Source organism: Poromitra crassiceps, assembly GCF_964638095.1.
Source record: "Poromitra crassiceps genome assembly, contig: HAP1_SCAFFOLD_495, whole genome shotgun sequence".
Taxonomy (NCBI): Eukaryota; Metazoa; Chordata; class Actinopteri; order Beryciformes; family Melamphaidae; genus Poromitra; species Poromitra crassiceps.
The window spans coordinates 78,059-100,404 of NW_028151913.1; the positions used below are offsets into that span (position 1 = coordinate 78,059).

At 47.7% G+C, this 22,346-nt stretch overlaps 1 protein-coding gene across 1 annotated transcript; it reads right to left on the bottom strand.

Annotated features, from left to right (window-relative positions):
* Positions 1–1,065: 1,065 nt before the first annotated feature.
* LOC310771284 (putative methyltransferase) lies at positions 1,066–17,770 on the bottom strand (the record flags this gene model as incomplete). Its single annotated transcript, XM_083663933.1, has 6 exons — positions 1,066–1,111; positions 1,720–1,857; positions 9,263–9,372; positions 13,162–13,375; positions 16,146–16,306; positions 17,663–17,770. 6 exons carry the CDS (start codon positions 17,768–17,770, stop codon positions 1,066–1,068), a joined length of 777 nt encoding a protein of 258 aa, XP_083520059.1.
* Between the last annotated feature and the right edge of the window lie 4,576 nt (positions 17,771–22,346).

Here is a 22,346-nt window from a genome sequence, read left to right on the forward strand (position 1 = left end):
ACAAAGACCAAAAGCTTAGGACGAGCCCCTGTCACAACCCAGCTCAAGGAAGTGACAAAGGAGTATACGCCAAAGTAAACCTTAAAACAATAATAATTTAACTAAAACCAAGGAGTAAATAACAAGAAAAACTGCATCAGACAAAAGAACAGAACAAAAAGTGCGTTGGTGAGGAGGGGGAGAGACTGAATGGTCTGAAGGTCTAAAGCCCAAGGAGAACACATGGGCCCAGGTGCAGCCTGAAGACCCCAACCACCAGGCTCATGTCACCTGCAAAGCGAGGGTCATCACAAAGAACACACACACACACACACACACACACACACACACACACACACACACACACACACACACACACACACACACACACACACACACACACACACACACACACACACACAGTAAGAATATCCATCTAACAAGTTTTGATCTAGTACTGAATCTTTACAGTACTGCCCCCTCCCCCCAGGAAAAAAAAGAAAGGCCATCTGCTAATGAGGCGAGCTCATCTGATGATGTCATTTATTTCCTGTGCAAAATATATTGACACATATTATCAATTCTAGAAAGTTCCTGAAGTGGATTTATCTCAGAATATTTAACTTGTCTTAAGAAAAATAAAATTTTAAGACTGATTATGAGACTCACTGACCCTAACTCACTAACCCTAACCTTTTAAGACACTACACTTGTCTTATATGGCAGTGGTTTCCAAACTGGGGCCCGCATATATATAATAAATGTCCTCAGGAGGCACTACTGTAATTGCAACTCTGTCACTCCATTTCTTATTTTGTAATGTTATATTCTTCAAAAGGTGGGTTATCGTTCATTCATTGCATCATTATGCTGTAGTTTTGAGAAGCATCGCTATGGCATGGCACCATCTAGTGTTCAGTCTGAGTCACATCTTTTTGTTTTTGTTTTATGAGCTATCAACTGTGTATTATTAGCACATTATGAGAAAAGCAGTAAAGGCCTGAAGCCCCAAGTGTGTGTTCTGTTTGTATAAAGTATGAGTCATGGAGAAATGTCATGGTTTGCAGGCCAGCCAGTAGAAATACTTCACAACCACCTCAACCTCTGTGTCACGCCCATGGCAGACAGCAACCTGAGATGGAGGAGAGGAGAATAGAAGAAGTGAGAGTATAAAAATGTGTGTGTGTGTGTGTGTGTGTGTGTGTGTGTGTGTGTGTGTGTGTGTGTGTGTGCCTCAAGCACACACACACACACACACACACACACACACACAGATAGATAGATAGATAGGTGTGTAAATCTTTACAAACTGCGATAGCACTTATACATCAAATGTCACTTTTTCCTCTATTCTGAATTTATAGCTCAGCGCTCCCCACATCCAGCCTTCCACCCCCCCCCACCCCCCATAAATCTTGCTCACCAGGTTATTCTGTCTTCTCAGTAGCAGGAGAATATAGAAGAATATATTATTATTATCAAAGCAGCACAAACCTCCAACAGTTAAGTTTACTCAAACAAATTGTGTCCCCGCCCCCCAAAGAATGTCGAAGCCCAAGACTCAGAGAGTTATTCAAAGATCAATTAACTACTTCAGATTTCTTGATAATCATGAATTAATAGCCTACACAAAGAGATGACTGTCCAACGCCAAGACAAGACCAATGCAATGAAGGTGTGAGATCACAGGCATGGCGAGTTAATGGTTAAATTAGTGGATATTGCAGGATAACATCTCACTTGTTCCTGGTCTTTTTAGATAGCCTTTCAGCTTCTGCAGGATCCTTCTTCTGCAGTTTCTGGTAGCTAGAGAAAGTCTCCACCATACCGATGTAACCATTCAGCGGCACGGACCTTCTCAGCCGGAAGCACTCATCCCTGGTCACAATTAAAACAAAGAAACATCGCCGAACTCTCAATGAAATAATTTATCTGACTATTAGTGCTGATTAGTTTATCTCTCAAGTCAAGAGAAAGGTGTATGGCCAGTTTTGATGCAACTGATTTTATTTATTTTATTTATTTGAGGGACAATGCACATTAATGAACATTACTGTAACTGCACCAGTGTTGCCAGATGGCTAATTTTCAATGGCTGTTGAAACTCAACAGAATTGCCAGTGCCTCACACACACAGACAGGAGTATTAACTCTGACATAGCCTACATGTAGGCTACATATTGTAGCGTTCCTGGTATTGAAGAGCTGGAGGCTTCTTGCTGGTACAAGGATCTTTATTCACAGTTAGTTATACAACAACTCTAGGCGGCTGTCACACTCAAAGCTAGCAGCTATTCCCTCAGGCGGTAACCGGAGACTGACACGCATGCTCAGTCTCCCCCCGGAAGTGGTCCCACAAGCATAGTGTTCCTCTGCATAACACTCCCACATATACGTTCCTATCTGTAGTCGAGACACTACCATTGCTCACATCTATATGTGTAACACTGATTCGCTACATACTCCCCGCCCAACAATAAGTCAACGCCCACGTTGACACCACACCCACACATCCCCTTGTACCAAACACATCCAAGCATCTTTTTTTTTCTAACATTTCTTATTTTTTGTCTGTTACCCACTCTTGATGTTTCCTGTCTAGTTTCTCCCACATCTTCCTTCCCCACAATATCTCATGCCATATACATAATTTCTTTTCTTTTAGACAACATTTCAACACCATCCTCCTTCCTTTTTTTTTTTTTTTTTTTTTTTATAAAGCTCAAAGTTCTCCAAATGTCCTGGAGCCCGTGTCTCTCTCCGTGGCCGTGTTAGTCCCTGTGATTCTGCCTGTGGGGCTGATCCCATCTGCAGTGTTTCTGAGACATCGAGCCCCTGGGTGGTGGCCGTCCGGTCATAGCCGGACGCCCCTCCCTGTGGAAACAGTCCCCTTCTCCTAGCACGTCTAGGTGAAACCGCTGCACGGCCGAGATCTGGGGGAAGGGTGCACCCCCCTCGGTACGGGGCCAACCTGTCTCGGTGGAGTACCTTCCTGCCACCAAGTGGCATCTGCACTCGGTACACCACCTCCCCCATTCTCTCCAAGACCCTGCATGGGCCTGTCCAGTGACAGTCCAGCTTGGGGTTACGCCCTTTCTTTCTCTGGGGCGTGTACACCCAGATCAAATCCCCCCCCTGGAAATGGTTTCCCTTCGCCCTCACGTCATAGTTCCTCTTTTGTCTCATGCCCGCTTTCTCTAGCTGGCCTCGAGCGAAGTTGTGAGCGGACTCTAACCGATCTTGTAGCCTCCTGGCGTACTCTCGCCCCGGGGGCGCATCCAGTGCATCTGGTGGTTTGCCGAACGCCATTTCTGTGGGCGTCCTCAGTTCTCGGCCTAACATGAGCAGCGCGGGTGTGCAGGAGGTGGACTCTTGGGCGGCAGATCTGTAGGCCATGAGGATGAGGGGCAGGTGCGTGTCCCAGTCTTTCTGGTGCTCCTCTGTGAGGATGGCCAACTGCTTTTTCAGTGTCCGATTGAATCTTTCTACCAGGCCATCGCTCTGGGGGTGCAGTGCTGTGGTACGCGTTTTTTTATGTTCAGTTTCTCGCACATGGTGGCGAACACTCGTGACTCAAAGTTCCTCCCTTGGTCACTGTGGAGGGTCTCCGGTGCTCCGAACCTACTGAACATGCCCGCCACCAGTGCGTCGACCACCGTTCCCGCCTCCTGGTCGGGCAGCGCATATGCTTCTGGCCATTTTGTGAAATAGTCCATGGCGACCAGGACGTATCGATTTCCATCGTCTGTGCGCGGAAACGGTCCCATCACGTCCACCGCCACCCTCTCCATGGGCGCTCCTGCTGCTAGCTGCTGGAGCGGTGCGCAAGACTGGTCTAACGGGCCCTTGTACGCTGCGCAGAGGTCGCACCGTCGACAGAAATCCTGCACGTCTCTCCTCATCCTCCCCCAATAGAAACCCTGCCTCAGACGGCGGAGTGTTTTGTTTACACCGAAATGTCCGGCCCCTGCAGTTCCATGACCGCTCCTGCACACCCCTCTCTCAGCGTCGCCGGTACTACCTTCCGCCACTGGCTCTCTCCCGTCGCTGGTTCCTTCCAGGACTTCATCAGTATGCCGTTGCTCAATCTCAAGGTGTCGAACTCTGACCACAGCACCTTGGTTGCGTCGGTGACTCCGGCCACCTCTTCCCACGGCGGCTTCTGGCCCTCTTCTACCCATCGCATTACTGGCCCCAGCTCTAGGTCGTTCTCCTGATGGGCCCTCCAATCTGCCGCTTCTGCCACCTGCAGTGCCTTGCATACGGGTCCGTCCCCCGTATGGTTAGGGCATATCCTCGCTTCCTCTTGGAGCTCTCTCTCCCTTCCTTCTCTCTTTTCGCAGTACGCACACCCTCTCTCTGCGCAGGGTCGTCGTGACAGGGCGTCTGCGTTGACGTGGTGCGCCCCTGCCCTGTGTTCTATGGTGAAGTTGTAGTCTGCCATTCTTTCTAACCAGCGGCACACCTGCCCCTCCGGCTCTCGGAAGGACCACAGCCACTGCAGCGCCGAGTGGTCGGTCCGTATGGTGAACCGAGGCTGTCCCAGGAGGTAGTATCTAAAGTGTCGTAGTGCTTCTACGACGGCGAGGAGCTCCCGGCGGGTGACGCAGTAGTTACGTTCTGTTTTATCGAAAGTCTTGCTGTAGTACGCCACCACCCACTCCCCGTCCGGCCCCGCCTGGGACAGCACGGCCCCCATACCCCCGTTGCTGGCATCAGTGTCTAGTAGGAACGGCAGTGCGGGGTCTGGTGCTCTAAGCACCGGGGACTTGGTCAGCGCTTTCTTGAGGGCTTTAAAGGCTAGGTGGCATTCTGCCGTCCAGTGGAAGTCTGCGTTCTTCTCTTTTAACCTGAACAGTGGTTCCGCTATTTTAGAAAACTCGTTTACGAATTTCCTGTAGTATGAGGCTAGCCCTACGAAGCTCTCGAGTTCGCCTTTGTTTCTGGGGGTGGGCCACTCCACGATCGCCCGAGTCTTCTCTTCCAGGGTGCGAATGCCCCCCGCGCCGATGCCATGCCCTAAGAACTCCACCCTCCTCTTCAGGAAGTGGCACTTATCTGGGTGTAACTTTAGACCCGCCTCTGCTATCTTCTGCAGGACCTTTCGTAGCGCCCCCACTGCTGCCTGGAACGTGCCCCCGTGTGTCAAGATGTCATCTAAATACACGACGCATTCGGTTCGGGGAATGTCTCCCAGCAGTTTCTCCATTAACCTCTCGAACGTTGCTGGTGCGTTGCACAGCCCGAAACTGAGTACTCGAAACTGCCACAGCCCCTTCTCGGTGCGGAAGGCAGTCTTTTGTTTGGCATCGTCGCGGAGGGGCACCTGCCAGTACCCGCTACGGAGGTCTAGGGATGAGAACCAGGATGACTCTCCCGCGGCGTCTAACAGTTCCTCGATGATGGGCATCGGGTATGTGTCTTTTTTTGTCACTTTGTTCAGCCCCCTATAGTCTACACAGAATCGCATTTTGGGGCTATTCTTTCTCACCAACACTACCCCTGACGCCCACGGGCTGTCTGATGGCTCAATGATCCCCGCCCGCAGCATGTTCTCTACAGCTTCGTTCGCTATGTCTCTCCTCGCTGCTGGGACCCGACGGGGATATGACCTGACGGGTCGCGCCCCCTCAGTGTCTATTTCGTGTTCCACCAGGTGGGTACAGCCTAGCTCATCATCCGACATTGCGAAAATGTCCTTATATTCTTTGAGCACTCGCCACAGTTCATCGCTCTGTTGGGGTTCTAAACCCTCACTCTGGCGTTGGTGCAATCCCCTCAGCATCTCTAACCTCTCTGTCTCCCCCTCCGCCTGCGGCGGTGGCTGAGGGTAAGTGTTTGGAGGTGCGCTAGGGGCGGGGTCTTGGGGCGGGGTTTGGTGTAGGACAGGGGTCTGGGTTGGGGGAGGGTTTTGGGGCGGGGCAGGGGTCTGGGCTGGGGTTTCGTGCTCTACAGTGACGCGATTTACAGTGATGTTATTTACATTAGGTCCCTCCCCTGGGGCGGTGGGAGGGTGGCCCATCCGTACTATTGACCCTCCTGCGAATGTCAATGTGCTCTTTCCTAGGTCTACTGTGCATTGGTTTAGCGTCAAGTAGTCCTCCCCCAGGATGCAGGGTCCCGCCATTTCTACTACCCACACGGGAAACTCCACTGTGTGTTCCCCCACTGTTATCCAAACGTACCCCCTTCCCCTCATTGGCATTAACTCACCGGATACTGTCCTCAGCAGCTGTGCCGCTGGCTGCTCCAGACGCGTCCCCTCAGGCACCATGTTGACGTTCACCAGCGTTGCTGTACACCCCGTGTCCACTAGGGCGACACAGTATCTCCCCTGTAGGTAGACTGGAACATGGCAGCCGTTCATCGTGCGCGGCCTGCTCTGCATGCTGACGGCCCCGGCGATGCTGTCGGTGGGCTCCCTCCTGCGACGACGTGACTACGGGGACTGTGAAGTCGGGGACCCGTCCCCCCCCCCTCTGGACGGGCCCTGCGCCGTTTCCCTGGTTCCACGTTCTCTGGCGGCATTCTGCTTCCCGATGTCCGGGCCGTCCACATCTCCAGCAGATCACTCTTCCTCTGCCCCAGCTCATGTTCCGCGGAGTGGGTTGCCGAGCGGGGTTGGGCTGCAGGGTGGCGCTGCGGAGCAGTTGTTCTTTTAGCTGCTGTACTGACTCGGACAGTTCTTTCACCATGTTGCCTTGCTCTGCCAAGGCCATCTTCCACGCTGGCTCTTCTTGTGGCGGACTCTCCGCTGCCATTCTTACCACGGGGGCGGCCTCCATTCTGACGCTGCCCGTGACCCAGCCCTCCACTGTCAGCGCCAACTCCAGCGCCGCTCCCAGTGTTTTTGGATGTCTCAGCGTTACTTTCTGGTTCAGGCTCCGTGGCTCGATGGCCTGTATGAAGTAGTTTCTAGTTAACTCCTCCAGTGATTCTGGCGACATCCGTTTGTATACGCGTCGGCTGAGGATCTCAATGTCTGTCGCTAGCGCTCGCAGGCACTCCCCTGGTCGTCTACGCCTGTTACACAGCTCTGTGACCATGATGCCTTCTTCTTTACATTGGCCGAAACGCCTGCTCAGTGCTGCCATCACCACGTCTAAGTCTTCTGTATTCGCCATTGCCGCCACACACGTTGTAGCTTCGCCTTCGAGAGACATCACTAAATGACTGGCTTTCTCCTCCTTCGACCAGCCATTCATATTAGCTGCTGTGTTAAACATCGTGTAATATGCTTCCCACTCGCCTTTACCGTTGTATTTCGGCGGCGGTATTTCCTTCTTCCCTCGGCGGCCGCCTTCCCTTGTCGCTTCGGTCTGCGCCCCGTCCTGGTCACTGGCTTGCAGGCTAGCTTCGCTGGGCCGCGGCGCAGCTTCCATAGCTGCGGTGGCGATGCTATGGTCCGGTCCGGTCTTCACTCTCACCGGCCCCCGGCTTCTTCCTGTCTTTCCCGCTTGGGTCTCTGTAGTAGTGGCTGCGTCTACCCAGTCATCTTCCTCTTCGGACGCCTGGCTGTCTGCTTCGGCTCTTTCTTTTCCCGCCTCCCGTTTGCGTCTCTGCCGCTCTTTCTTCAGGAACTTGTTCACCATCTCGCCGATTCTGGAGGCAATATTCACCGTTTTCAACTTCTGACGCCAATGTAGCGTTCCTGGTATTGAAGAGCTGGAGGCTTCTTGCTGGTACAAGGATCTTTATTCACAGTTAGTTATACAACAACTCTAGGCGGCTGTCACACTCAAAGCTAGCAGCTATTCCCTCAGGCGGTAACCGGAGACTGACACGCATGCTCAGTCTCCCCCCGGAAGTGGTCCCACAAGCATAGTGTTCCTCTGCATAACACTCCCACATATACGTTCCTATCTGTAGTCGAGACACTACCATTGCTCACAGCTATATGTGTAACACTGATTCGCTACAATATCTTTGATGGTGTGAGGAAACCGGAGCACCCGGAGGAAACGAACACGGGGAGAACATGCAAACTCCAGACAGAAAGAACCGGGGTTCGAACCCAGGACCTTCTTGCTGTGAGTGCCATCCAAAGCAGTCGTTTATTTGACCGGGAGTGATAGTTCAAAAACCATAATTACACTTTACACAATGTTTTTTTTTTTGTTTAGGAGAGCTCCTCCTACCGTCCAGTGCCAGCCCTGACCAATTTGGTGCCCTACACGAGATTTGATTTCAACCAGATCACCCAGCTGAAGAGCTGAGCATCAAACAAATCCGCACACTTTCTCCTCTCTCTCTCTCCCCCTCCCTTCCTCTCTCTCTATCTGTGGTTCTTAACCTTTTTGAGCCGCAGCCCCGACCCCGAAAAATACTTAGGCTGGGATCGCGACCCCCTCTCCCGCTGTCACACCCCTCCCAGTGCCCACATTCAGACACTGATTTCACTCGCTCAAATCAGTTTTATACAGTTTATAATATATATACATTCACACACACACACACACACACACACACACACACACACACACACACACACACACACACACACACACACACACACACACACACAGTATAATTTATGTTTATATAGTTTTATAGGCTACTACATTATCTCATTGGTATGGGAGATTCAATCATCATGGGAGAAAAATATTTATGATTTTTTTCAATTCTTTCTTCTTTCTTCCTTTCTTCCTTTCTTCCTTTCTTCCCAGCCCCCCCCCCCCCCCCCCCCCCCCCCCCCCCCCCCCCCGACCGCTAGGTTGAGAACCCTGCTCTAAATAATGACATATAGGCCTAACCTAAATACATTAAGTAGCCTATAAATAAACAAACTTAAACATATGTATGCTTACTTCAGGTAATTCATTAACAGACACGATTTTCAAAAGGCAAATAATATTTCAAAACCATATAAATCATCGTCCTACAATGTGTTGCATTTAAGACTTGCATCAGTGCAGATGGATTATTCATCAACTACAACAGTGACCCTGGTCAGTTGATCATTATCTCCACCAGGCCAATGAGGGGGTCGTTGTTCGCTCGTGTGTGTGTGCATGAGTGAGTGAGTGAGTGAATGAGTGAGTGAGTGAGTGAGTGAGTGAGTGAGTGAGTGAGTGAGTGAGTGAGTGAGTGTGTGTGTGTGTGTGTGTGTGTGTGTGTGTGTGTGTGTGTGTGTGTGTGTGTGTGTGTGTGTGTGTGTGTGCGTGGGTGCGTGCGTGCGTGCGTGCGTGCGTGCGTGCGTGCGTGCGTGCGTGCGTGCGTGCGCTCGGCCAAAGAAATATAAGAAAAATAATATATTGTAATTAGAAGTGTATACACTCACCACTCCTTGTCAGGGTAAGGACAGGAGTCAAACATGTCTTTGTAGATCAGTGTAGACCTGGCCATGGGTCCTAGATAGGGACTGCGGAATGGCAGCAGGGCGGCATAAAACTGGAATGCAAGTCAAAAACATCTGTTTCAATCGAAAATGGTTCTGCAGTCACATCTAAAAGCTGTTTAATAAATTGTCTAAAAAAACGAACTAATTCGTTATATAATATATATATAATAATAATTGTCTGAGTGTATTTTCTAGCACACTGTGCTCTAAACCAGTGGTTTTCAAAGTGGGGTCCTTGATCCCCAGGAAAAAATGGTGATAATTTATTTTTACTAGAATTCCAACCATAAGTAACACAATGACAGAAGAACTGTTTTGGTCATGGGTTTCATACGCTTTCTGTAATAAAACAGTGTGACGACCCTCTCACTCTCGTCTTGCAGGAGCTTGTTGTTGTTGTTAGGTTGATTGGGTGCACCTGGGCCCAGTGCACTCATTGGGCTTAAGAAGACCTTCAGAGCATTCAGTCCTTCTCCCTCCTCGCCGATCTATCTGGACCCTGGGACAAAATCCTATCAATAGGGGTCTGTGTCCTAATTTGTGTCAGTTTATATTTAATTTGTGTCAGTAGATACTCCTTGATGTGAAAAAGTTTGAGAACCACTGTTCTAAACAGCTGCCACAGTTATTTATGTCATACATATGATAATGCCCATGAACAGGGTGTGAATTACGTTGCCCCTCCCTCTGGCCGTGATGCCCTGAGATCCATAAGGCCACCTTGGCAAGTGCCCTGCTACCCGTCAGTGGTCTCAATTTAATGTAACCTGCCCTATATGCGTAATTGGCTCATTTTAACACACATTTCAGAAAAATCGCTCTTCACAATGTCAATAGAGGGTATGCATGTGATGTCACAGAGGCAGAAGTCACTGTGGGGTCACGCCCATTGAGTCACAGCAAGACTGAGCTTGAATGCAGTAATCAGCCTAGATAACTGACACCTGCTGCTCAGGGAGGAACTTGACACTCATTTTGACACTCGTTCTCGATTGAGGGGGCGTGTTCCAGTGGGTGTGCATACCCTCTATAGAGCAATGACCTTTGTGCCCTGGCATGTGGCCTTTTGCCCTAAAAAAAATTGCGACGTATGGCCTTGCCCCTAAAATGACAAAATTCCCATCCTGCCCATGAATATTGTAGCGATGTGGGGTTGTCAGTAAACATGTGATTGTCTGAGTGTTGGGTGGGTTCGCTGGGGGTGTGGTAGAGGGTGTCCCACCGCACTTGAACGCGGCTGGGAATAGTGTAACGCACCTGAAGGAGACATGGAGTCATGTGGGGTGGTTAGCTAGTTGGGGATTGGTGGAGCGGGATGCGGCCATTTTGTCAGCGGGGAGAGAAGGGGAACGGGACAGAGTGAAAAGTAACGCCTTGGAGGATCGGCCAGGCGTGGGCGGCTAGCTGTGTCTGCTAACTGATAGAGGTTAGCTGTGTCTGCTAACTGTTACAAGACTAGCTGTGTCTGCTAGCTGATACAAGGTTAGCTGTGTCTGCTAACACTACAAAGACCACGGGCGATGGTGCGCGACGGAGAATGGCCGTTGCCGAACGGGGAGAAGGAGCTTGTGCTGGCTCCCCTTATACTGACGTTCGGCTCGATGCTGGCGGGCATGGAAGCCCGGGTGTTGAAGGAGGTCGGACGGCTGTTGGAAGCTACGCCTGCCTGGGCAGAGGAGCTGATGAGGGTGCTACGAGATGTCACACAGCGTGTGGACTTGCTGAGCGCGGTGGTGGCGCAGCGTGGAGAACGGCCGGAGGAGCCACAAGAGAGACTGTGTTGGACGTGCAAAGAGCCTGGGCACCGAGCGAGGTGGTGTCACAGCGGTCCCGGGGAAAAGACCAGGTACGCGGAGCAACGGTACTGGGGGCGCCCGGGGGTCTGCTGGTCATGCGGTGCGTTTGGACATATAGCCAGGGAGTGTCACGAGGCTATCGGAGACCGGAGGACAGCGGGAGAAGAGAGACGTGCCGGCGGCGGGCAGGTGAGACTGTTGGGGTTGCCGTTCACCTGAGCACTTAGCCAGAGACTGCACTAGGAGTGTGAACGCTGGAAGAGACACACAGCAGGGGGAGCAGCCTGAGCAACAAGCGGCGGAGCAGCGGAGCAGTGCAGAGCCGGGCATTCAGGTCAGGAGAGTGTGGACTGCTTGTCCAGATGGACGGGTGTTGCTAACGCCGGAGGAGCCTAGTCGCTCTGCACCCCCCACGGTGGAGAAAGACCTCTGCAGCGCTGTTACAGTCGGGAGAGTAACGCTCGTGTCTCCGGGTGAGCGAGAGGGGTTACCACCGGAGGAGCCGGCCCAGCCTAGCGGCTACACACCCCCCACGGTTGCTGAGCAGAAAGCAGAGGCGGAGATCTCTGCCGGTGGGGTTCTCCCTGCTGCCCTGAACACGCCGCCCCCTGGGGAAGGAGGACGGGAGGACGAGCGAGTGCAAGAGGCGGAGGAAGAGGAGTACTGTTCAGATGTGGACCTGGAGGATGACAACATGGACATCACGGATGTCGACGTGGATGAGTGGAGACGCAGGCAGGTGGAGGACGCGGACATCAGTCAGCTGCTCGCGTGGGTGGCGATCGGACACCGGCCCCCTGTGGAGGAGACGCACATGTTTTCCGGTACAACGAAGGGACTGTGGAACATGTTCACCGACCTGCGTCTGAGTAAAGAGGGGCTGTTGGAGAGGACAGGGCACGGGATAAAGGGGTTCCAGAGGATTGTACCCAGCTACCTGCGGGGATTGGTGCTACGGTGGGGACACAGGGCCCCCAGATCCGCTCCCCCCAGATCCGGTCATTTCGGGCCTGAAGAGACACTCCGCCGTGTTCATGCACTGTTCCATTGGGGGAAACACAAGGAGGATGTGCGGAGCTACTGCCGTGTTTGTGTTCTCTGTGGGGGGCACAGGGGGGAGTAGTGTGTTTCTGGTGGTGGTTGAAATGTGTGGGGGGAAAAAAAAAAGAAAGAAAGTGTAATGTTGATGTTGTGTTGCATGTTTACTGTGCCACTTGGGACAAGTGTTTGTGTAAAAGGGGGGGCTGTGTAGCGATGTGGGGTTGTCAGTAAACATGTGATTGTCTGAGTGTTGGGTGGGTTCGCTGGGGGTGTGGTAGAGGGTGTCCCACCGCACTTGAATGCGGCTGGGAATAGTGTAACGCACCTGAAGGAGACATGGAGTCATGTGGGGTGGTTAGCTAGTTGGGGATTGGTGGAGCGGGACGCGGCCATTTTGTCAGCGGGGAAATGTGCGTGGGTTGTGAGTCTGAAGATACGAGGGAACTGGACAGGTGTGTGTAGCTAGGAGCTGAGTGTGTTAGCTAGGAGCGTAGCCAAGCGTGGCTAAGCGCTGGAAGCTGTGTGTTGTGAACGGAATAAAGCCTGCAGACCAAGTGCTCGCCTCTTCTGTTCCTTCATTAATAATCCAGGAAGCGAATTATTACAATATAAATGTACACATTTAACACAAGACAGTTTTGTCCCAATCTAGCGTCAGTCAAACGCTCCCACACTAATTAGATTAATGTTTTTTTTCTATGGACAGGTTTAACGCTAGTTGGATGGATAGGCTTCGGTTAATGTAGGTAAGAGTTTTGTCCCAAGATGAGATATCATACCTACCCTTAAATTTACATACACACATTACCCTTAAAGAATTAACATAAAAAAAAAAAAAAACATAATTATTTTACTTTATCAAGACTAGTAAACTTGAAACTTTAGTTAACAAAATAACAAAGTGTTTACAAACACAAAGTAATCTATTTTAGAGATATTGAATGACTTATTTCAGAAGAGGATTCCCCCTCCAAGAAGAAAGGAGAAGATTTGGGAATGGACCTCTTTACAGATATCAGTGAGCGTGTCAGAGACGTCTCCATACTCCAGCTCCATGTCCATACTGTAGCTGAGCAGGGCCAGGCAGCCGCCGGGCCTCAGCACCCTGTCTGCCTCCTGCAGGAAGCGCTGCCGGTCGAACCAGTGGGCCGCCGTCATGGCCGCCACCAGGTCTGCCTCGCCCGCCGCAAACGGCAGCTCCTCCGCCGGACACTGCCTGGGGATTGGGACGTAGATGAAGGTGGTTGGAAAAATGTAGTAGACATGGGACAACAGCCTGGTCGCCAGAATAAAACGTAGGCATTGTACGCTTCTGCAATCTTCTGATATCAGATACGTAGAACGTTTTTTCAACCAAAAATATATTGCAAAAAATATATCACAATTTCTACACGATACACGGGGGGCGATCTGGGATGGTTGGTACAGCATGAAAGATAAGTAATGGGAGTCATTTCGTGGGGACTTTAAGATAAAGGTATCAAAAACACAGAAGATCAAGACACTGATCTCATCACGTCTTGTCTACCTTGCAGTGTTTTGCTCTGATGTATTTTCGCAGTTGCTTTGGCAGAACATTAAAGATGTAGGACATCAGTTTGAAGCCTGTCAGTGTGCCTGGAGAATGATTTCACTGTGAGAGGATTATGTTTACCTTTCAGTTTGCTGAACTGTGAACCTGCACCAGGGAGTGATTCTGATGTGAAAATACACATGAAGTCGCGCCAACAAGCGGCCTATATATCCCCACTAATTGAGATGCCATCGATTTGCCTATTTTGCCCTATTTGCCTAAATCCTGGTATTAGATTGTCTCTCCTAACCCAGTCTCACACAAAATTGTGAGATAGCAGCCTTGGTCCACAGCCCAAACACATTGTGCGTGCATCTCTGGCAACACGTGTGTGTGTGTGTGTGTGTGTGTGTGTGTGTGTGTGTGTGTGTGTGTGTGTGTGTGTGTGTGTGTGTGTGTGTGTGTGTGTGAGTGTGAGTGTGAGTGTGTGTGTGTGTGTGTGTGTGTGTGTGTGTGTGTGTGTGTGTGTGTGTGTGTGTGTGTGTGTGTGTGTGTGTGTGTGTGTCTAGCACCAGCTAGTACACGAAGGTCCCTTGTAAGTTTCCAACAGAGACAACAACAACATTGGACTGGTTTAAAGTTACAGGGAAAGCTTGCTTGCCTCCCTGCTGCAGATCATAATGTTTCACACTCAATACTTAAGAATCATGCAGTTGATAAGGACATAGTCATTTTTACAGTTAAAACTAGATTACAAGTCCTTCCGACCAGGCTCAATCTCTCTCTGGTATCCTAACACTTTTTCTCCTCATTGTCTGCAGAATGATCATAATCAGTCAATAGTCATTGAATCCATGTCTCATATTCTGAATGGTTGCTTTGTAAGGGAATGTATATTACAAGACATGACAGAATGGTTTACCTGTTAGTTAAAGACATAAGGTCATATGTTCCATCCTCTGTTGAAATCCATAAACACTCCCGTGTTTCAACTGCCATGTTCAAACTGTGTAATACTGAATATGACATATTTTCAAATGTGACACCTAATACACCTGATGTTGTTGTCGATGAGGACAGTAGAGAGGCCACCATTTTGGAAGTGGGGTGTGCTTTTGATTCCAGTCTGGAAGAAGCTTTTATCACCAAGGTTTTGAAATCCCAACTGCTCAAGGATGCCATTTTACAGCTTGGGTATAATTGTAAATTGCTTGTTTTCATATTTGGAAGCCTTGGTAATGTCCATAGGCTGGTCGTAAGTGGCCTGCAGAGGGCAGGACTGCCCAGATCGAGAGCCAAGGCTCTGGCCAAATTCTGCTCTATTTCTGCAATAATTGGCAGTCGCCACATTTGGAGGAGGCGCTGTTTCCTTTATCCATAGATTCAGACTAGATACATCTGTCACTATAAGATTTCCCATTGATTGTGCATCTATTATTGTTTGTGTTCAAGGATTTTTTGTCTAAATGTGAACACAAATAAAGGTATTAAAATGTGTGTGTGTGTGTGTGTGTGTGGGGGGGGGGGGGGGGGGGGTAGCCATCTTTGGATGTTTGTTTTGCTGGGACCTCAGCAGCTTGGTTGTAAGTGTTGGAGCCATCGACATATAATAAAGATATCAAAGATATATTATCTCAGTGGTTGGAGCATTGATAATTTCCCCTGACAGCCATATAGCAACAGGTATAGTCAGACCCAAGGTCAGTGCACGTTCACACCATATGCCAATTCCACGCCAAAGCCACGCCAAAGCCACACAGTTTCAATTCAGCATCCTTGTTAACAGGTGAGTCCGTTCACACCGGCCACACGCCACGCCATGCTGAAGCCACGCTGCACCATGCCAACGCCACGCCGAACCGATAGATTCAGCTTCTGTTCTTCTCATTTTCCAAGGGGCGGCTACTGTGAGACTACGCTAGAAGTGACTGCTAGAGGTCGTTTAGCGTAAAGGCAGTCTCATAAGAAGACGGAAGGGGTGGGATAGGTGGACCCATGGTAGTGTCCTTGCCCTGCAAATTCCTCCTCAAGTTGCTTAAACCCAACCGAGTTTTAGTAAATTAACTGCCATGCCTCTGTGCTCTCATTGGGCGCTGTCACCAGGAAGTAGAGGACTGAGCTGTTGACACGAGTGGACTGAGGCAAAACGTGATGTTGACATTTGACCATTTTTGAGACGTTATTGTGAAACTAAAATGTTTTGCGCTGTGGACCAACAATTATTTGTGAGATAGTGTTGCTCCTAAATATCAGCCAGTGAGCGCTTCACCAAAGAAAACGTTATATGATTTCTGGGTAATGAAGCTCAAAATTCAAACTGTTACCTCTCGCTGCCATTTGGGACCGTGCAAAGTTGCCTACTGCAGCTTGAATGAAGTTTGTATTCTTTCTGGGGGTTTTCTGTATATTTTACATAAATGAAAACTGAATTTATGAACTGAAATTAAATTGCATTAGATTCCTTCCACCTCACCTGTATGAGACATTTGGAGGGTTGCCGTTAGCCTGTGCCATCTCCAACTGGGCGGCGCTAATGTCTGTCCCTACCACCTGGGTGAAGTATGGGGCCAATAGGGTCGTCCCCTGCCCGGAGCCACAGCCCACATCCACAGCAAGTTTGAATGGTTTTGCGGCCTGAAAGGAATGCCATTTGAAAATAAAATACAAATAGCAACTTGTTTATCCAGACCTTTACCTGATTCATTCCACAAATGACAAAAGGGCTTAATGAAACCACTAGTGATGGTAGACACAGCCAGGGCACTCATACATTGTCAGGATTAGGAGTTCATTCGTGGGTGAAGTATTCCTACTAAAAATGCACTGATGGTAGTACTATTAAAGTGCTTTAAACATTCAACTGCTTTCAGAAAATATGCATGTAGGCTACATTTTGATATCATTGACCCAACAATTTTGATTATTTTCAGCGGTCTGAACATTTCTTTTTTCTTGTATTAAATATTATTTTGGGGGGATTTTGCCTTTATTATTAGATAGCTGATAGTGAAGAGAGATAGGAAAGGTTGGGAGAGGGGGGATGGCAAAGGTGCATCAGAGATGCAACAAAAGCTAATGGTTATTACCAAACCAAATTTCCCAGGGACCACTTCCACTGCATATACCCCCCCATAAAATAAAATTAGCTGATTTAACAATGCAATAGCAGCAGATTAACTAAATTACAATATAAGGCTACTAGCGGGTTCAAAATGGACAGACACTCACACACACACACACACACACACACACACACACACACACACACACACACACACACACACACACACACACACACACACACACACACACACACACACACACACACACACACACACACACCTGCCAACATTAGGCTGTGAAAAAGAGGACCCCTTTGAAAAAAGAAAATCCCTCGCCAAAATGTTGCCTACATTTGGAGTGTTACCTTCCTGACAAGCTAGCATGACATGGTTGGTACAAATCCATTCCTTAAGTCTTTCTAGTTTCATATGATACCAGCAACTTCACTCTGACTTTAAAACTGAACCTGCTGCAGCCTCTGTAAGTAGATGTTCAACATTTTGATGTTTCCCAAATATCGCAATATTTCCAAAAATCGGCCCAATCCGGCAACTGCTCAGGGTTAATGTGTTTGTAAAAACTGTTGTCTGTAAAAAAAAAAAAAAAAAAGCAATTCTCTGGCAGACCACCGTTTGGGAACCAATGCTTTAGACCACCGGGGATGTCACAGTCTAAACATTTCAATCTCTTCCCATTCTGAAAATCTCAATAATTTCTGTTGCCAAAATCTTGTAGCTTCATTTTGTTCTATTACATTTGAGATTGTATCACTTTAGCCTTGAACTAAATTAATTCTTACTCAGTTTGAGTAAGAATTGAGCTTTCTTCAAGCATGAAGAGATGGAGATATACAATTATGCTACAAGAACTGCACTGCAATAATAGCACCAATGTGCTCACACACAAAACAGACCCCAGAGCCCTTACCTTTTCCTCCATGTAGCCCAATATCTTGGCAATCAGTTCATGGGGAGCCACCCTATACTTCAAGTAAGCAGCTGCATGCTCTTTACCTTCAAACAGACGTTCAGCCATGCTTCTGTGTCAAAGTGCCTTTGAAGATGTTTGCCTGGCTGAGTAACCTATCAAAAGTTACTTATTTACTCCCACAGTTAAACTTGTCCAGCCCTCTGGCATCTCAGCCAATACAATCACTGCTACAAGAACAAAAATCACTGGATTGCAGATTTTATTGCCTTTTTATTTTATTGCCAACCTAAGGAAAAGTTAACTCGCCCACCCGACAGACAGACAGACAGACAGACAGACAGACAGACAGACAGACAGACAGACAGACAGACAGGTGAAAACACCAATACCAGCCATTGCTGTCGTGTCCGATAAAAATAATTATAATAATAAACTTAAGGAAATCAGAGTTCAACTGAATAGTGATTTATGTGTTTAAGCAGCACAGATTTAGATTTCTGCACTTGCACTTGCCTTCAACAAACAGCAGATGGTGCTAAATGCACAAATATGATGCTTGGTGCCAAGAAGGAGATGGTTTCTGAGAGAGGGGTTATTATTTAAACACTCCTGCTCCTGACCACCAATAAGCTGCATCGAGTGAGGGTATCAATTCATTCTCTTACCTTATCTTACAGTACATAGCATACAGGACATAATTACTCTTACCTTATCTTACATTACATAGCATACAGGACTTTTTTTTTTATTAAAAAAATTAAATACAGGACATAATTTATCTTACCTTCTCTTACAGTACATAGCAATAGCATACAGGACATAATTACTCTTACCTTATCTTAGAGTACATAGCATACAGGACATAGTTTACCTCATCTAAGACTTAGAGTACATACTAGCATACAGGACATTGTTTATCTTACCTTATCTTACAGTACATAGCATACAGGACATAGTTTATCTTACCTTATCTTACAGTACATAGCATACAGGACATAGTTTATCTTACCTTATCTTACAGTACATAGCATACAGGACATATTTTCTTACCTTATCTTAGAGTACATACCATACAGGATATTTTCTGCCAAATTCAGATGACATCATAAAGATGAGCCAATGGCTAAGGCATCAAATGACCATCTGTAGGAAGGGAATATTACTGGCCTGCTACTAGTATGTGGTTAATACCATAATTATCATTAAAAGTATCACCACAAGCAATTATTTGATTGGGGTTAGGTGAATATGGGACGGTGTTGACTCTCATAACCCCAGATGGTCTGTGTCCCATAATCGTGTGTTTCTAATTGGATTTATACACTGCGAAAAAAGTCATATTTAGACTCAGAATTTAAATCAAAATTTAATCAAGATTAAGTGGGGGGGAATCTGCCAATGGGGTTCGATAATTTCAGTTGTTTCCACCAGCCTAAAAATCTAATTATTGCCATAATTCTCTAAATTCTGTAGAATCAAGTGTCATGTTCTGTAGTGCATTTATTGATTGATTGATTGATTGATTGATTGATTGATTGATTGATTGATTATTTACGTATTTATGTATGTAGCCTATTTATTTATTTATTTATTTATTTATTTATTTATTTATTTATTTATTTATTTATTTATGTGTGTGTGTTAAAATGTTGTGATCTGGCATCCTCTAAAACAGCCCTGAGCCCTGCAGCATGGTCACCAAGGACCGGGGCCCTTGTCTTCTCTGTCCAATCAACAGGCATTGATCCATCCCATCCGCTAATCAATATCGGTCGTCAGGTATTGTTTGCAATAGGGATTGTGTGTTAGTGAATGGGGGTGGTGAGGAATAGGGGAGGGGGGGTCCTGGGACACCTCTGGAACCCCAACCCCATGTTCTTATGTCCGGCCCTGATGCCTCCTGTCCTCCAATCAATCAGCTTTGATCAAACCTGTCAGCAACACTCAACTCAACAAGACCACAGTCCACTGTTGTACCTTTATGTGTGTGCATGTGTGTGCGTATGCGTGTGTGTGTGTGTGTGTGTGTGTGTGTGTGTGTGTGTGTGTGTGTGTCTGTACTTGTGCATATGCGTGGTGCTGTGTGTTAATCTGATAGTGTGTGTGTGTGTGTGGGTGTGTGTGTGTGTGTGTGTGTGTGTGACTCAAGCATGAATGACAGGCTTTGGGGGGAATGTTGTCACACACGTAAATGTGTTTACCCATACATAACCAATTTATCACATTCAGTCTTATGACGATGTCTTCACACATTTGCACATGCATGCACGCACGCACACGCACACACACACACACACACGCACGCACGCACGCACGCACACACACACACACACACACACACACACACACACACACACACACACACACACACACACACACACACACACACACACACATGCACACACATACACTCACACACACCTACACAGCCCAGGCCATTAGAAAACACGAAGTCAATGGACTCAGACAAGCAGCGTCGTGTACTGCTTTAATATCTGCAGGCATTTTGCCACAATAAAAAAGAGCTATGGAAGTGCTTCTGTCGACTGTGAAGAGCAAGTGTAGCAAATGCCGGGAAGCTCTACTGAATGCATGCAGGCAATCCGCACTGGGTGTAAAAATATGAGAAATAATATATTTTAAAAGGCGCTTTGCATGAAATAGACTGAGTGAAGGCTGTGCCTGTGATATTGAGTTCACCTGTTAAATCCACACAATCGCCAGGATAACATGTGTGCGTTGTACGTTTCTGGAATGCACGTAAATGTAAAATACCGTTATGAATATTTCAGTCCTGCATTTGTTGTTACCTGCCACCGCGTAACCGCCTCCCTTGCCCCTGCAGAGGAGCCACCGCTACTTCCTGACCCGGTTCTAGACTCGGCCTGGCGTGACCACCGACTCGGCCTGGTAACGAGCTGCAGGAGCCTCGGCTACCGCAGCTCGCAGCTACTGGCCCGGTTCCGGTAAAGTAAAACATCTTGGTTGGGTTTAGGCAAGAAAAGCAACTTGGTTGTGGTTAGGGTTATGTTTTGGGTCAGGATTCAAACCAGCTCTTTCTTGACAAGTCCACGGGTCCACCATGCACTTCCACCCCTTCTCCCTACCATGACTTTGACATAGTTAAACCTCAGACTGTCATTATGACATGTATAATATTAATTATTCACCTATGTAGAAACCTGATCTGCAATGCATTTTGGTTCCGAAATGTTGATATACTGTATTACATTTAATTTCCATTTACATTGGATTCCAGAAATCTACAATGCCGGCATTTTATTCTGGCAACTGGGCTGATCCACATCAGCGTTTCCACTCAAAGGAAGATGTTAAAGGGATAGTTCACATTTTTTAAAGCCTAGCCCTTTTTGCTACTTACCAATGATGATGTTGATTGGTAGAGTTCTTTCTCAGCACAATCCATCCTGTTCCATAATAGCTCTGGAAAGTTTGGCAAAAACAAATGCAAGGTCAATGGTGTCACGCTCCTGTATGTACAAGCTGACTGAGGCTCACTAAAAGGTCATCCACAGTGCACACACACACACACACACACACACACACACACACACACACACACACACACACACACACACACACCCACACACACACGCACGCACACACACACACACACACACACACACACACACACACACACACACACACACACACACACACACACACACACACACACACACACACACACAGTGCACACAAAGTACATTTCAGAGAGCTTCAGTCAGGTGGTACATACAGGAGCATGACCCCATTGACCTTGCATTCGTTTTTGCCCAACTCTCCACAGCTACTATGGAACAGCATGGGTTGTGCTGAGAAAGAACCAATCAACATCATCATTGGTAAGTAGCAAATAGGGCTAGGCTTTAACAAATGTGAACTATCCCTTTAAAGAAGGGGTGGAGACAAGTGAACGAAAGCCTTGAGATAACTGAGGCGAAAATCGTGCAAAAGAGGGTGAAACCTAATATGAGAATATGTAATTTGATGTACTGAGCGTGTAGTGAGAGTGGTAAAGTGAAGATATTTCAGTCTGTATTAGATACATGGAGAGAGGAAGGTGATTATAACTGTCTGCACGTATAAATACTTGCACACTGCATTTCTTCTTGCCTCACAGTGGGACTGAATGGACAGATGGGGGTTGAGCATCAAATCCCTCTTCTGTGCAGCAGTCTCAGCAGGTAAAAGCAGATTGCAGCTGTTGGATGAAATCCATGAATTTAGAAAACAGTCTCGTTGCCAGATTGACAACCATGCATTTACTTGAAATTTTGTCACAGCTTTTGACTGGGTTTCATAGGCCCATGGGGTGCTGAAACTCACTCTACCAATAAAGTACCTAACCCTTCAAGTAAAAAATAAAACACTCAGAGTCAGTCACTTAAATTGGAGTTGTGCGGGTTTTTCCGTGACAGCAGTGAGATTTGGGACCGAGTTCGTCGACATTGCTTTTGTGTGTCTAGCGAGCTTAAAGGAGAGGAGTGAGACGTGTGTCGTCTTTACCAATCCTCCATTGGCTTTTTTATTTATGGTGGCGCTGTGTATTGTGCCAAGCAGTCTTCGCAATCTTACCAAGGATATGAAGATCTTAAATCTTTACCCATTAAAACTTCAACTTGAGACAGTCTGTGTTCTCCACTGCCAGTTGTAAAGCACA